Genomic DNA, 17,078 nt, shown 5'->3' on the forward strand with positions numbered 1-17,078 from the left:
GCTAAAATTTAGCATTGAGCCCAGTTCCTTTTGTAAGCTTTTCCAAACCTTTGAGGTGAGTTTCGGATCTCGATCCGATGTGATTGTTATCGGGATTCCATGCAGGCGTATGATCTCTTGGACATACAATTGGGCTAACTTCTCTGACCCATAAGTGATATGAATGGGAATGAAATGAGCACACTTGGTAAGGCGGTCAACGATAACCCAAATAGCGGTATTTCCTTGTTTGGTTTTAGGCAGACCTGTTACAAAGTCCATTGTTATATGATCCCATTTCCACTCAGGAATTTCTAAAGGTTGCAATTTCCCATAAGGTCGTTGGTGCAGTGCCTTAACTTGCTGGCACGCTAGGCATCTTTCCACAAACATGGTAACGCTTCTTTTCATACCACCCCACCAAAATTTTCTTTACAAATCTTGATACATCTTGGTGCTCCCTGGATGGGTAGTATACGGGGTGTCGTGAGCTTCACTCAAAATCTTATTTCTGACCTCGTCATTATTTGGCACACAGATTCTTCCATCGAAGGTGAGAGCGTTGTCTGCTTCTTCCTTAAAACCCTTTTCATCACCAGATCGTACTTTTGCTCGAATTTTCTCCATGATGTCATCTTGTCTTTGTGCGTTAATTATTTGAGTTCTCAAATCTGGTTCCATCACTAAGGTGGCAATCCTTGCTTCTACTGTTTCAGGTGTTTGTACTACTTCCAACCCTATTTTGTCGAATTCTCGACATAGTTCTTCTTCTCGAGTGATCACCTTTGCCAATTGCTGGGATTTTCGACTAAGAGCATCGGCTACCACATTAGCCTTGTCTGGGTGATAGTTTATGCCACAACCATAATCTTTTACTAATTCAAGCCATCTTCTCTGTCGCATATTCAGTTCCTTTTGTTCAAAGAAGTATTTGAGACTCTTATGATCGGTGAAAATCTCACATCGAACTCCATAAAGATGGTGCCTCCATATTTTCAGAGCATGTACTACCGCGGCTAATTCCAAATCATGTGTTGGGTAATTCATCTCATGGGGCCTCAGTTTCCGTGACGCATAAGCAATTACTTTCCCATTTTGCATCAACACACAACCCAAACCACTCTTTGAGGCATCAGTGTAAACTACATAGTTCGTTCCTGACTCAGGGACTGCTAATACCGGAGCTGTTGTTAATTTTTCCTTCAGTAGTTGGAAGCTGTGTTCGCATTCTGACGTCCACACAAACTTGATGCTCTTTTTAAGTTGTTGCGTCATTGGCCTAGCAATCTTGGAGAAACCTTCAATGAACCTTCTGTAGTAGCCGGCCAACCCCAGAAAGCTTCGAATTTCATTAGGTGTGGTTGGTGATTTCCAGTTTTGTATAGCCTCCACTTTTGCTGGATCCACTCGAATGCCTTCAGCAGTTATCATATGTCCAAGGAAGTTTACCTCATTTAGCCAAAATTCACATTTGCTAAATTTTGCATAGAGCTTTTCAGTCCTCAAGGTTTCTAATGCAACTCTGAGATGTTCCTCATGTTCCTTTACACCCTTCGAGTAGATGAGTATATCGTCTATGAAAACCAGGACGAACTTATCCAGATAGGGATGGAATACGCGATTCATGAGATCCATAAATACAGCAGGGGCATTAGTCAATCCAAAAGGCATTACTAAAAATTCATAGTGACCATATCGGGTGCGAAAAGCCATTTTGGGTACATCTTCTGGCCGAATCTTTAACTGATGATAGCCAGATCTTAAATCCATTTTGGAGAACACACTAGCACCTCTGAGTTGATCGAACAAATCGTCTATCCTCGGCAGTGGGTATTTATTCTTGAGTGTTAGCTTGTTCAGTTCCCGATAGTCAATACACATTCTTAGCGATCCATCCTTCTTTTTGATAAAAAGTACAGGAGCTCCCCATGGTGATGCGCTAGGTCTGATAAAGCCTAGGTCCATGAGTTCCTGTAACTGTATCTTGAGTTCTCCCAACTCCTTTGCCGCCATCCGATATGGTGCTTTGGATATTGGGGCAGATCCAGGTTCCAAATCAATGTTAAATTCCAGTTGTCTATCAGGTGGTAACCCAGGTAGAGCATCAGGAAACACGTCCGGAAACTCACACACGACGTTCACATCCCCAATTTTTATTTCTTTCTTATGTTCCTCGTTCAGGTAAACGAGGTACGCGGGACACCCTTTTCTTATTAATTTTGTTACTTGTAAGGCAGAGATTATGGATTTTCGTTTATTCATGGGGACCCCATAGAAACTTGTTTGTTCTTCACTTGTATCTTGAAAGAAAATTTTTCTTTCCTTGCATTGGATGGTAACATGGTTTTTAGTCAACCAATCCATTCCTAGTATAAGGTCAACCTCACACATCTTCAGGACCTTCAAATTACTAACTAGGATCTTATGTTCTCCCAACAAGACTTCTATATTCGAGCAAGTTCGAGTGGTTTCTATAATTCCCCCGACGGGTGATGTTACCTTAATTTTATATTTAGCTAGTTCAGTCGTCAGTTTCAAGGTATCAACACAAGAGTCCGATATAAAAGAATGTGAAGCTCCAGTATCAAATAATAAAATGACAGGCATGTCAAGTAGCATGGCCATACCTGCCAGATTTCCTTTCTCTCCCTCAGGCTGCCCCCGCCTCAACGCGTAGGCCCTGGCCTGTGTTGGAAGCCTCACTTGCGGATGTTGCGGACGTTGTGGGGGTTGTTGCTGTCCTCTCTGAGGTTGTGCATTTACCGCCCGTAGCTGGGAGTGTTGTGCTAGTGGATAGGGTCTTGTACCCCTTCCATAAGACTTGGTTGGACAATCTTTAGCAAAATGACCAATTTTACCACACTTATAACAAGATTCAGTCCCGGCTCTACATATCCCATTATGTATCTTGTTACAATTGGAGCATGGAATTGGACTTGGCCGGCCTCCTGCTGAATTGAAAGTAAATTGTCTCGGAAAGTTCTGCGCACGATCTTGGCCATACCATGGTTTCTTTTGTTCATATTGAGTTCGATTACCATCCCACTTCCTTTTGTCTCCTGGACTTTGAATTTGAGCACGTGGCGGTGGTACAATAGGCATAGGTTTCTCTACTGGCATCGCTGACTCAATGGCAAGCGCTCGTCTAAGAGATTCGGAATAAGATAACCCACCATGGCTTGCCAGTGCCATTCTTATTTCATGTCTTAACCCACCACAAACTTTTTCAGCCATTTTCTCCTCCGTGTTAACCTGATCTGGGGCATATCTAGACATGTCAGTGAATATACGCTCGTAACCTGTTACCGACATCCTCCCTTGTTTCAGATTATAAAATTCCATTTCCTTATTCTTCCGGTAACTTTTGGGAATATATTTCTCATAGAATCCTTCTTTGAATTGCTCCCAGGTCATATTAGTTAACTCTTGAGCCCCCATTATTTTTTTCCGTGCCTCCCACCAGTAATCTGCTAACCCTTTTAATTGGAAAGGCACACAACTTAAACGCTCTTGATCTGTGAAGTGAAATAAGTCAAAAATGCGTTCAATTATACGTATCCAAGTCTCTGCATCCATCGGATCACCCATCCCATCGAATATTGGTGGTTTTTGTTTCAAGAACATCTCTTCTTTTCTTCGACCCGGCGCTAGAGGTGGTGGGGGTGGTGGAGTTATTTCGCGTTGTTCCTCAAATTCTTCATGTTCGGGTGGTGGCACTATTCCAATTCCTCTTCCTCTCCCTCTCCCTCGAGGTCGCCCAACTCTCCTTGGTGGCATTCTAAATTGACAAAAACATTTTTTTTCTGATAAGTCTTTACATATATGTATATATGCGATAAAATCATTTAAATTGAGAAAAAGAAAGAAAAATAAATAAATAAATGTTGTTTGTATTGTGTCAAACTAAAATTGTTCAACAATACAATCAAATCAAACAACACTAATAAAGATAATGAAGTCATTGAAAATATGTACATATATATACATCTGAAAATTGCCCTTTTGGATAACCAAAAAGGACTTTTTGTACAAATATAGGTTTACAAGCATCATGCGACTATCCAAAATATCGTCAAAACCTAAATATGAAGCACATGTACCCATATATGCATCATACAAAAAGTAGTAGCTACTATACACCAGACAAAAACACATATCATAAAAGTCTCATAACGGATACAGTGACAGATCTACTCTACTACTAAGGAGTTGTAGGTTTCGTGACACTGACTTCTGACTTGCAGGTCGGACCTTCTTCTGGCTCTTCTTCAAAGTCTTCATCATCAGAACTGCTAATGATGATGGCAGTCATACGACTCCCTCCTGGCCTATATCGTCCACGAGTCATCTCATCAAAATGACTAACTATCCATGCATTGAACTTGAGTTCTTCTGAAGTCGGCAGGTGGAAAGAGACCGGAGAAGTCCTCTCAACTGGAGATACACGTGGGATTGCAGGTAAAGGCTGTAAACGACCAGTGCCCACCGTAGCTGGCTGATCGTTTAAGTCGATGGGAGTACGAGCTGGGGCCTTGCCCCGTCTGCGCCTCTTTGCCGACGTGTCTGTCGCTGTAGCACGTCCCATAGGTGCCTGGGCCTCAGGGATCCTCACTGGTGACCACCTCAAGGGTGACCATCTTCTTTCACCCGACAGTGGCCGTGACGGGCCTGCCTCAGCATCATATCGTGCCCTATGTCCCCAAGTAACGGGCCAAGGAGAAGGTGGCATCATACCAGGCATGATACTCGGCTGACCCGGAAGTATAGATCCTCCTGCTGGGATTGGGTCACCGGGTAATATATATGGTCCTAGAGGAGCATGTTTGTAAACAGTATAGCACAATTGAATTTCCCCTAAGAAGCGGAGGAAATCACCTGTGTACACAAAGCGTGGCCTACGATAGAAAATATAATCCCTGGAGGTCATCCTAGCCCATTGCTGCCAAGTAGAAGGTAGTAGACTAATAAGTCGTGAAATCCCATCCATATCATCAACCCCGTACCGGTGGGCCCGTCTCCAGAGCTTGCCAAACCGAGCAAGAAATTCTCCTAGATCTTCCTTAAAGTGCATAGCACATTCCTCATACTCTTCTATCACATCTTCTGGGCTTTGTGTCGGTGACGTTCTCATCCTAGCAGTCAGTCGGAAAGGGGCCATCTACACTAAAACATTAGTCAATTCACATCTGTGCCACATAAGTATATCTATATCCATGATATTAAATTAAATTATGAAGAGATATGATAATATTCTATTGCCTCAAGATTCCATACTTAAGTTTCGTGACTTGGTTACTTTCTATTTGTTATAATCTCCCATTTATGGTTACTTTTCGCTCAGAAAAGCGAAAGATTGTAATAGCTTATTTTCTTCTTCAACCCGATTTCTCGTTCTTTATTCTTTCCTTCCATGATTACATAATTTGGCATTTGAATCACTCTTCTGGTTGAGTGCGATAGGTGAGAGTGTTGAGAGTTGATCGCCTTACAGTCTAGTGGAAAAGAATCTAGACAGATGAATGAAAAGAAAAATGACACTAAGTTCAGGGCAGAAAAGAACTTGCTCTGATACCACTCTGTCACGCCCGCACTACCTAAGGATAGTATAGTACATAAATTCGTGACAAAAAGGGAAGGGTTAAGAGAAGTGGGGATGAGAACTAGGAATGAGCAATAACAAGCACAAACTCAATCTGAAGATTATCAAAATATCACATACTACATCCTGGAATACTTGATTAAAGGTTTATACAGGACCAAAAGATAGAGCTATGATGCAAAATAGGATTAGTAGTTCTAGGTTTCACAGCGGAAGTGAACAACTCAAAAAGAACTTTCTCTCAACACCCTCGCATCACCATTTTTGCAACTCAACCTGCACATTTAGAAATACATACAGGGCTGAGTACAGGAGTACTCAATGAACACAGTGCCGAAAGATACAATTATACATTGAAAGTATTGTCAAGTCATTACAGCAACACTCATGGATTTTTACTTAAAAGGCCCGAGCTTGCTAAAATTTTATTTTCCACCGCGGTCTAAGTTCCTTTACCATATCTTAACATTTGTGTACCGGGAAGGTGGCCACCTTCCACGACGGTCACATGACCGGCCAACAGCTCACGGTCCATTTGTGTACACTAGTCTAAGCAAGGTTTGCGGCCTTACTTAAACCCGAATTCGATTATAACATTTTTGGCATAACCAAGGCAGATAGGCATAAATCAATTATGACAGGACAATAACATTTTACGAGCATGAGTTTGGATTTATACCAAAACTCCTCTCGAAATTACTTTGGGATTTTTATCCACATTAGTATGTAGGATAGAAAGCTCACCTTATTCACTTTCCAAGATATTGGGATTTACTCTGTCTCAATGACAGTTTCCTTCTGTTTCCTCCCTTTTCAATCAAAATGCAACCCAAGTTTAGCTATGAGGAATATTTTAATCTCAAGATATGCTACTAGTTCTTATCTTTTCATCTTTTATTTTTATATTACTAGTTAAGTTATTAATGCTTTTCGGAAAGAGGCTGGGGCACAACTATTTTTGTAGCAACAAATAAAACTTAAAATGGATTCCTTTAATTCATGCATGCATCTCAACTCTCAATTAAATAGTTGAACGCGCTTAACTATAGAAACTATAAAGGATAGGAATTTTTCATCCCTTCCCGATTTCAGACCCAACGAAGAGAGAGTAGCTCTCTCTCCCGAGAGCCCCTGCTGCCAAACCCCGTTGCCATGGCCGTTGTCGACAACACCTCTCTCTCTCCTAGCAGCCCTATGTTAAGGTTTCACACGTTACAACCGCTGACCCTCTTTTAAATTCTCTGACGCCGCGGAGCATGGACAAGGGACAGTCTCTCCGCCACTCGCCCACGCCTCGCGCCACTGAGCGACGATCAGCCCCAACTGACGCCGTCGCTCCAGCCTCGCCGTCCCACGGACGCGTGGCGGCTCGGTCGCATCAAAATCTTATCGCCGAAACCTTAACATGGAAGACTTCTATTCTCCGTTCCAGCATCATACTATTATTCTCGATAACTTTCTTTTTTATCAAATTTTAAATCTTTAACATAACAATTAACTCTTTGGATAAGTTGGGAGGTTTCTATCTTTATTAGGGACGAAATTCTCATGGGGTTTGCCTGAGCGGTCATCCGAGGTGTTCCCGGAATCTGAGCCGAAACTACTCTTCAAAAGGTCCTCTAATTTATGTTGCTAATTAAAAAATCATGGGTTTATCAAGCATGTTGTAGGTATTATTTACTTTTTCAATTCAATTTCTATCTAAGGAATGAATACAAAACAAGAACTACCTTCTTTAAATAAAAATGAAGAGTTACGAAATATACCTTCTTCTCTTTCTAGATTTCTAGGAGTTATAGTATAGTTTGGAAATTTAGACGATGTCTTTTTGGTTTTATTTTAAAAGTGAGGAGATGAGGGACACATACCTATATATATACAAGATTCTAATGTTACACGTAGCTTAGGCCTAGTTGATGTGTATATTATTTGATACCTTAATAAGCATTGCTACAGTTAGATATAATGATGGCTTTTTATTTATTTTTATTATCATCATTATCCCAAATTAATATTTAATGGATGTATAAGTTTGTTATTCCTTCCACTTTTATATTTTATGTGTTTTTTTTATATTGAATACTAGAGTTTATCTAGATTCCCTATTCATCACATTAATCATATTATTGTTCAATTAAAAATATCGACTACTATATTCAACGCTTAACTTTGGCCAACATAATTTTATTTTTATATTTAGTCAAAGTGTTGGTGTATATATATAAAAATATAGAGGTGTGCATATCTAATTAATTTATATTGAATTTCCGAACATGTATATGCGAGAGTTATATTTTCCTTTTTTGGGGTTATTATTATTTTATTTGAGTTAAGCATTTATTATAATTGGTGGCAACAACTTCGACACTAACAAATTACAACGAAACTTTCTACATGGCTCGCCCTGAACTCACAACTTTATCATACAACTGTATAAGGCTTCAAGTTCATAAAACCAAAATTTAGTTTTCGATTATTATTCATATAATACATATTTAGCCGTCACTTCTTACATTTATAATATCAAAAGTTCGGGTCATCACATCCTCTCCTCCTAAAAAAAATTTCGTCCCGAAATTTGTTGTTTCTTACATAAACATTTCTGGGTATTGTTCCCTCATTTTCTCCTCTAACTCCCATGTTGCCTCTTCTTGTCCATGGTGATTCCACAAAACTTTCACTGTTGAGATTGACTTGTTCCGTAACTGTTGTATCTTTTGATCAAGGATGGCTATAGGTTTCTCTTCATAGTTTAAATCTGGTGTTAGACTAACCTCTTCATAGTGGATTAGGTGCTTTGGGTCATAAATATATTTCCGGAGTTGAGATACATGAAACACGTTGTGTATATTCCCAAGGCTTGGTGGTAATGCCAAACGATATGCCACCGGACCTACTCCGTCAAGAATCTCGTATGGCCCGATGAAACGTGGCTTCAGTTTTCCTTTGATTGCAAACCTAGTTATCCCTTTAGAAGGAGATACCTTCAAAAACACCTTATCTCCAATGTTAAACTTCAACTCCGTCCGGCGTGCATCGGCGTAAGACTTTTGCCGATCTTGTGCCTCCTTGATTCTCAATCGGATTTTTCTCACAATCTCAATCATCTCATTTATCAAATCTGGACCTAGCATCTTTCTTTCACCAACTTCATCCCAATAGAGTGGTGATCTGCACTTCCTTCCATATAATGCCTCGTATGGTGCCATATCAATGGTAGCCTGGTAGCTATTATTGTATGCAAATTCTATCAAGGGCGAAATGGATTCCCAACTACCTCCTCTATCCAGTATGACTGCTCGTAACATATCTTCTAGGGTCTGAATCGTTCTTTCTGATTGTCCATCTGTTTGTGGATGAAATGCTGTGCTAAAATTTAGCATTGAGCCCAGTTCCTTTTGTAAGCTTTTCCAAACCTTTGAGGTGAGTTTCGGATCTCGATCCGATGTGATTGTTATCGGGATTCCATGCAGGCGTATGATCTCTTGGACATACAATTGGGCTAACTTCTCTGACCCATAAGTGATATGAATGGGAATGAAATGAGCACACTTGGTAAGGCGGTCAACGATAACCCAAATAGCGGTATTTCCTTGTTTGGTTTTAGGCAGACCTGTTACAAAGTCCATTGTTATATGATCCCATTTCCACTCAGGAATTTCTAAAGGTTGCAATTTCCCATAAGGTCGTTGGTGCAGTGCCTTAACTTGCTGGCACGCTAGGCATCTTTCCACAAACATGGTAACGCTTCTTTTCATACCACCCCACCAAAATTTTCTTTACAAATCTTGATACATCTTGGTGCTCCCTGGATGGGTAGTATACGGGGTGTCGTGAGCTTCACTCAAAATCTTATTTCTGAGCTCGTCATTATTTGGCACACAGATTCTTCCATCGAAGGTGAGAGCGTTGTCTGCTTCTTCCTTAAAACCCTTTTCATCACCAGATCGTACTTTTGCTCGAATTTTCTCCATGATGTCATCTTGTCTTTGTGCGTTAATTATTTGAGTTCTCAAATCTGGTTCCATCACTAAGGTGGCAATCCTTGCTTCTACTGTTTCAGGTGTTTGTACTACTTCCAACCCTATTTTGTCGAATTCTCGACATAGTTCTTCTTCTCGAGTGATCACCTTTGCCAATTGCTGGGATTTTCGACTAAGAGCATCGGCTACCACATTAGCCTTGTCTGGGTGATAGTTTATGCCACAACCATAATCTTTTACTAATTCAAGCCATCTTCTCTGTCGCATATTCAGTTCCTTTTGTTCAAAGAAGTATTTGAGACTCTTATGATCGGTGAAAATCTCACATCGAACTCCATAAAGATGGTGCCTCCATATTTTCAGAGCATGTACTACCGCGGCTAATTCCAAATCATGTGTTGGGTAATTCATCTCATGGGGCCTCAGTTTCCGTGACGCATAAGCAATTACTTTCCCATTTTGCATCAACACACAACCCAAACCACTCTTTGAGGCATCAGTGTAAACTACATAGTTCGTTCCTGACTCAGGGACTGCTAATACCGGAGCTGTTGTTAATTTTTCCTTCAGTAGTTGGAAGCTGTGTTCGCATTCTGACGTCCACACAAACTTGATGCCCTTTTTAAGTTGTTGCGTCATTGGCCTAGCAATCTTGGAGAAACCTTCAATGAACCTTCTGTAGTAGCCGGCCAACCCCAGAAAGCTTCGAATTTCATTAGGTGTGGTTGGTGATTTCCAGTTTTGTATAGCCTCCACTTTTGCTGGATCCACTCGAATGCCTTCAGCAGTTATCATATGTCCAAGGAAGTTTACCTCATTTAGCCAAAATTCACATTTGCTAAATTTTGCATAGAGCTTTTCAGTCCTCAAGGTTTCTAATGCAACTCTGAGATGTTCCTCATGTTCCTTTACACCCTTCGAGTAGATGAGTATATCGTCTATGAAAACCAGGACGAACTTATCCAGATAGGGATGGAATACGCGATTCATGAGATCCATAAATACAGCAGGGGCATTAGTCAATCCAAAAGGCATTACTAAAAATTCATAGTGACCATATCGGGTGCGAAAAGCCGTTTTGGGTACATCTTCTGGCCGAATCTTTAACTGATGATAGCCAGATCTTAAATCCATTTTGGAGAACACACTAGCACCTCTGAGTTGATCGAACAAATCGTCTATCCTCGGCAGTGGGTATTTATTCTTGAGTGTTAGCTTGTTCAGTTCCCGATAGTCAATACACATTCTTAGCGATCCATCCTTCTTTTTGATAAAAAGTACAGGAGCTCCCCATGGTGATGCGCTAGGTCTGATAAAGCCTAGGTCCATGAGTTCCTGTAACTGTATCTTGAGTTCTCCCAACTCCTTTGCCGCCATCCGATATGGTGCTTTGGATATTGGGGCAGATCCAGGTTCCAAATCAATGTTAAATTCCAGTTGTCTATCAGGTGGTAACCCAGGTAGAGCATCAGGAAACACGTCCGGAAACTCACACACGACGTTCACATCCCCAATTTTTATTTCTTTCTTATGTTCCTCGTTCAGGTAAACGAGGTACGCGGGACACCCTTTTCTTATTAATTTTGTTACTTGTAAGGCAGAGATTATGGATTTTCGTTTATTCATGGGGACCCCATAGAAACTTGTTTGTTCTTCACTTGTATCTTGAAAGAAAATTTTTCTTTCCTTGCATTGGATGGTAACATGGTTTTTAGTCAACCAATCCATTCCTAGTATAAGGTCAACCTCACACATCTTCAGGACCTTCAAATTACTAACTAGGATCTTATGTTCTCCCAACAAGACTTCTATATTCGAGCAAGTTCGAGTGGTTTCTATAATTCCCCCGACGGGTGATGTTACCTTAATTTTATATTTAGCTAGTTCAGTCGTCAGTTTCAAGGTATCAACACAAGAGTCCGATATAAAAGAATGTGAAGCTCCAGTATCAAATAATAAAATGACAGGCATGTCAAGTAGCATGGCCATACCTGCCAGATTTCCTTTCTCTCCCTCAGGCTGCCCCCGCCTCAACGCGTAGGCCCTGGCCTGTGTTGGAAGCCTCACTTGCGGATGTTGCGGACGTTGTGGGGGTTGTTGCTGTCCTCTCTGAGGTTGTGCATTTACCGCCCGTAGCTGGGAGTGTTGTGCTAGTGGATAGGGTCTTGTACCCCTTCCATAAGACTTGGTTGGACAATCTTTAGCAAAATGACCAATTTTACCACACTTATAACAAGATTCAGTCCCGGCTCTACATATCCCATTATGTATCTTGTTACAATTGGAGCATGGAATTGGACTTGGCCGGCCTCCTGCTGAATTGAAAGTAAATTGTCTCGGAAAGTTCTGCGCACGATCTTGGCCATACCATGGTTTCTTTTGTTCATATTGAGTTCGATTACCATCCCACTTCCTTTTGTCTCCTGGACTTTGAATTTGAGCACGTGGCGGTGGTACAATAGGCATAGGTTTCTCTACTGGCATCGCTGACTCAATGGCAAGCGCTCGTCTAAGAGATTCGGAATAAGATAACCCACCATGGCTTGCCAGTGCCATTCTTATTTCATGTCTTAACCCACCACAAACTTTTTCAGCCATTTTCTCCTCCGTGTTAACCTGATCTGGGGCATATCTAGACATGTCAGTGAATATACGCTCGTAACCTGTTACCGACATCCTCCCTTGTTTCAGATTATAAAATTCCATTTCCTTATTCTTCCGGTAACTTTTGGGAATATATTTCTCATAGAATCCTTCTTTGAATTGCTCCCAGGTCATATTAGTTAACTCTTGAGCCCCCATTATTTTTTTCCGTGCCTCCCACCAGTAATCTGCTGACCCTTTTAATTGGAAAGGCACACAACTTAAACGCTCTTGATCTGTGAAGTGAAATAAGTCAAAAATGCGTTCAATTATACGTATCCAAGTCTCTGCATCCATCGGATCACCCATCCCATCGAATATTGGTGGTTTTTGTTTCAAGAACATCTCTTCTTTTCTTCGACCCGGCGCTAGAGGTGGTGGGGGTGGTGGAGTTATTTCGCGTTGTTCCTCAAATTCTTCATGTTCGGGTGGTGGCACTATTCCAATTCCTCTTCCTCTCCCTCTCCCTCGAGGTCGCCCAACTCTCCTTGGTGGCATTCTAAATTGACAAAAACATTTTTTTTCTGATAAGTCTTTACATATATGTATATATGCGATAAAATCATTTAAATTGAGAAAAAGAAAGAAAAATAAATAAATAAATGTTGTTTGTATTGTGTCAAACTAAAATTGTTCAACAATACAATCAAATCAAACAACACTAATAAAGATAATGAAGTCATTGAAAATATGTACATATATATACATCTGAAAATTGCCCTTTTGGATAACCAAAAAGGACTTTTTGTACAAATATAGGTTTACAAGCATCATGCGACTATCCAAAATATCGTCAAAACCTAAATATGAAGCACATGTACCCATATATGCATCATACAAAAAGTAGTAGCTACTATACACCAGACAAAAACACATATCATAATAGTCTCATAACGGATACAGTGACAGATCTACTCTACTACTAAGGAGTTGTAGGTTTCGTGACACTGACTTCTGACTTGCAGGTCGGACCTTCTTCTGGCTCTTCTTCAAAGTCTTCATCATCAGAACTGCTAATGATGATGGCAGTCATACGACTCCCTCCTGGCCTATATCGTCCACGAGTCATCTCATCAAAATGACTAACTATCCATGCATTGAACTTGAGTTCTTCTGAAGTCGGCAGGTGGAAAGAGACCGGAGAAGTCCTCTCAACTGGAGATACACGTGGGATTGCAGGTAAAGGCTGTAAACGACCAGTGCCCACCGTAGCTGGCTGATCGTTTAAGTCGATGGGAGTACGAGCTGGGGCCTTGCCCCGTCTGCGCCTCTTTGCCGACGTGTCTGTCGCTGTAGCACGTCCCATAGGTGCCTGGGCCTCAGGGATCCTCACTGGTGACCACCTCAAGGGTGACCATCTTCTTTCACCCGACAGTGGCCGTGACGGGCCTGCCTCAGCATCATATCGTGCCCTATGTCCCCAAGTAACGGGCCAAGGAGAAGGTGGCATCATACCAGGCATGATACTCGGCTGACCCGGAAGTATAGATCCTCCTGCTGGGATTGGGTCACCGGGTAATATATATGGTCCTAGAGGAGCATGTTTGTAAACAGTATAGCACAATTGAATTTCCCCTAAGAAGCGGAGGAAATCACCTGTGTACACAAAGCGTGGCCTACGATAGAAAATATAATCCCTGGAGGTCATCCTAGCCCATTGCTGCCAAGTAGAAGGTAGTAGACTAATAAGTCGTGAAATCCCATCCATATCATCAACCCCGTACCAGTGGGCCCGTCTCCAGAGCTTGCCAAACCGAGCAAGAAATTCTCCTAGATCTTCCTTAAAGTGCATAGCACATTCCTCATACTCTTCTATCACATCTTCTGGGCTTTGTGTCGGTGACGTTCTCATCCTAGCAGTCAGTCGGAAAGGGGCCATCTACACTAAAACATTAGTCAATTCACATCTGTGCCACATAAGTATATCTATATCCATGATATTAAATTAAATTATGAAGAGATATGATAATATTCTATTGCCTCAAGATTCCATACTTAAGTTTCGTGACTTGGTTACTTTCTATTTGTTATAATCTCCCATTTATGGTTACTTTTCGCTCAGAAAAGCGAAAGATTGTAATAGCTTATTTTCTTCTTCAACCCGATTTCTCGTTCTTTATTCTTTCCTTCCATGATTACATAATTTGGCATTTGAATCACTCTTCTGGTTGAGTGCGATAGGTGAGAGTGTTGAGAGTTGATCGCCTTACAGTCTAGTGGAAAAGAATCTAGACAGATGAATGAAAAGAAAAATGACACTAAGTTCAGGGCAGAAAAGAACTTGCTCTGATACCACTCTGTCACGCCCGCACTACCTAAGGATAGTATAGTACATAAATTCGTGACAAAAAGGGAAGGGTTAAGAGAAGTGGGGATGAGAACTAGGAATGAGCAATAACAAGCACAAACTCAATCTGAAGATTATCAAAATATCACATACTACATCCTGGAATACTTGATTAAAGGTTTATACAGGACCAAAAGATAGAGCTATGATGCAAAATAGGATTAGTAGTTCTAGGTTTCACAGCGGAAGTGAACAACTCAAAAAGAACTTTCTCTCAACACCCTCGCATCACCATTTTTGCAACTCAACCTGCACATTTAGAAATACATACAGGGCTGAGTACAGGAGTACTCAATGAACACAGTGCCGAAAGATACAATTATACATTGAAAGTATTGTCAAGTCATTACAGCAACACTCATGGATTTTTACTTAAAAGGCCCGAGCTTGCTAAAATTTTATTTTCCACCGCGGTCTAAGTTCCTTTACCATATCTTAACATTTGTGTACCGGGAAGGTGGCCACCTTCCACGACGGTCACATGACCGGCCAACAGCTCACGGTCCATTTGTGTACACTAGTCTAAGCAAGGTTTGCGGCCTTACTTAAACCCGAATTCGATTATAACATTTTTGGCATAACCAAGGCAGATAGGCATAAATCAATTATGACAGGACAATAACATTTTACGAGCATGAGTTTGGATTTATACCAAAACTCCTCTCGAAATTACTTTGGGATTTTTATCCACATTAGTATGTAGGATAGAAAGCTCACCTTATTCACTTTCCAAGATATTGGGATTTACTCTGTCTCAATGACAATTTCCTTCTGTTTCCTCCCTTTTCAATCAAAATGCAACCCAAGTTTAGCTATGAGGAATATTTTAATCTCAAGATATGCTACTAGTTCTTATCTTTTCATCTTTTATTTTTATATTACTAGTTAAGTTATTAATGCTTTTCGGAAAGAGGCTGGGGCACAACTATTTTTGTAGCAACAAATAAAACTTAAAATGGATTCCTTTAATTCATGCATGCATCTCACCTCTCAATTAAATAGTTGAACGCGCTTAACTATAGAAACTATAAAGGATAGGAATTTTTCATCCCTTCCCGATTTCAGACCCAACGAAGAGAGAGTAGCTCTCTCTCCCGAGAGCCCCTGCTGCCAAACCCCGTTGCCATGGCCGTTGTCGACAACACCTCTCTCTCTCCTAGCAGCCCTATGTTAAGGTTTCACACGTTACAACCGCTGACCCTCTTTTAAATTCTCTGACGCCGCGGAGCATGGACAAGGGACAGTCTCTCCGCCACTCGCCCACGCCTCGCGCCACTGAGCGACGATCAGCCCCAACTGACGTCGTCGCTCCAGCCTCGCCGTCCCACGGACGCGTGGCGGCTCGGTCGCATCAAAATCTTATCGCCAAAACCTTAACATGGAAGACTTCTATTCTCCGTTCCAGCATCATACTATTATTCTCGATAACTTTCTTTTTTATCAAATTTTAAATCTTTAACATAACAATTAACTCTTTGGATAAGTTGGGAGGTTTCTATCTTTATTAGGGACGAAATTCTCATGGGGTTTGCCTGAGCGGTCATCCGAGGTGTTCCCGGAATCTGAGCCGAAACTACTCTTCAAAAGGTCCTCTAATTTATGTTGCTAATTAAAAAATCATGGGTTTATCAAGCATGTTGTAGGTATTATTTACTTTTTCAATTCAATTTCTATCTAAGGAATGAATACAAAACAAGAACTACCTTCTTTAAATAAAAATGAAGAGTTACGAAATATACCTTCTTCTCTTTCTAGATTTCTAGGAGTTATAGTATAGTTTGGAAATTTAGACGATGTCTTTTTGGTTTTATTTTAAAAGTGAGGAGATGAGGGACACATACCTATATATATACAAGATTCTAATCTTACACGTAGCTTAGGCCTAGTTGATGTGTATATTATTTGATACCTTAATAAGCATTGCTACAGTTAGATATAATGATGGCTTTTTATTTATTTTTATTATCATCATTATCCCAAATTAATATTTAATGGATGTATAAGTTTGTTATTCCTTCCACTTTTATATTTTATGTGTTTTTTTTATATTGAATACTAGAGTTTATCTAGATTCCCTATTCATCACATTAATCATATTATTGTTCAATTAAAAATATCGACTACTATATTCAACGCTTAACTTTGGCCAACATAATTTTATTTTTATATTTAGTCAAAGTGTTGGTGTATATATATAAAAATATAGAGGTGTGCATATCTAATTAATTTATATTGAATTTCCGAACATGTATATGCGAGAGTTATATTTTCCTTTTTTGGGGTTATTATTATTTTATTTGAGTTAAGCATTTATTATAATTGGTGGCAACAACTTCGACACTAACAAATTACAACGAAACTTTCTACATGGCTCGCCCTGAACTCACAACTTTATCATACAACTGTATAAGGCTTCAAGTTCATAAAACCAAAATTTAGTTTTCGATTATTATTCATATAATACATATTTAGCCGTCACTTCTTACATTTATAATATCAAAAGTTCGGGTCATCACATCCTCTCCTC

The 17,078-nt window shown here is 40.4% G+C and overlaps 2 protein-coding genes across 2 annotated transcripts; both read right to left on the reverse strand.

Moving 5' to 3' along the window:
• Positions 1-4,180: 4,180 nt before the first annotated feature.
• Positions 4,181-5,137, reverse strand: LOC148931245 (uncharacterized). The gene is made up of 2 exons (XM_089067222.1): positions 4,714-5,137; positions 4,181-4,647 (listed from the first exon to the last, which is right to left on the reverse strand). Exons 1-2 carry the CDS (start codon positions 5,135-5,137, stop codon positions 4,181-4,183), a joined length of 891 nt encoding a protein of 296 aa, XP_088923348.1.
• A 7,989-nt stretch (positions 5,138-13,126) lies between these two features.
• On the reverse strand, positions 13,127-14,083 carry LOC148931246 (uncharacterized). The gene is made up of 2 exons (XM_089067940.1): positions 13,660-14,083; positions 13,127-13,593 (listed from the first exon to the last, which is right to left on the reverse strand). Exons 1-2 carry the CDS (start codon positions 14,081-14,083, stop codon positions 13,127-13,129), a joined length of 891 nt encoding a protein of 296 aa, XP_088924066.1.
• Positions 14,084-17,078: the final 2,995 nt, after the last annotated feature.

This window comes from Salvia hispanica, chromosome 3 (assembly GCF_029641045.1).
Source record: "Salvia hispanica isolate PSC_SH4W2 chromosome 3, Shi_PSC_v1, whole genome shotgun sequence".
Classification (NCBI taxonomy): domain Eukaryota; kingdom Viridiplantae; phylum Streptophyta; class Magnoliopsida; order Lamiales; family Lamiaceae; genus Salvia; species Salvia hispanica.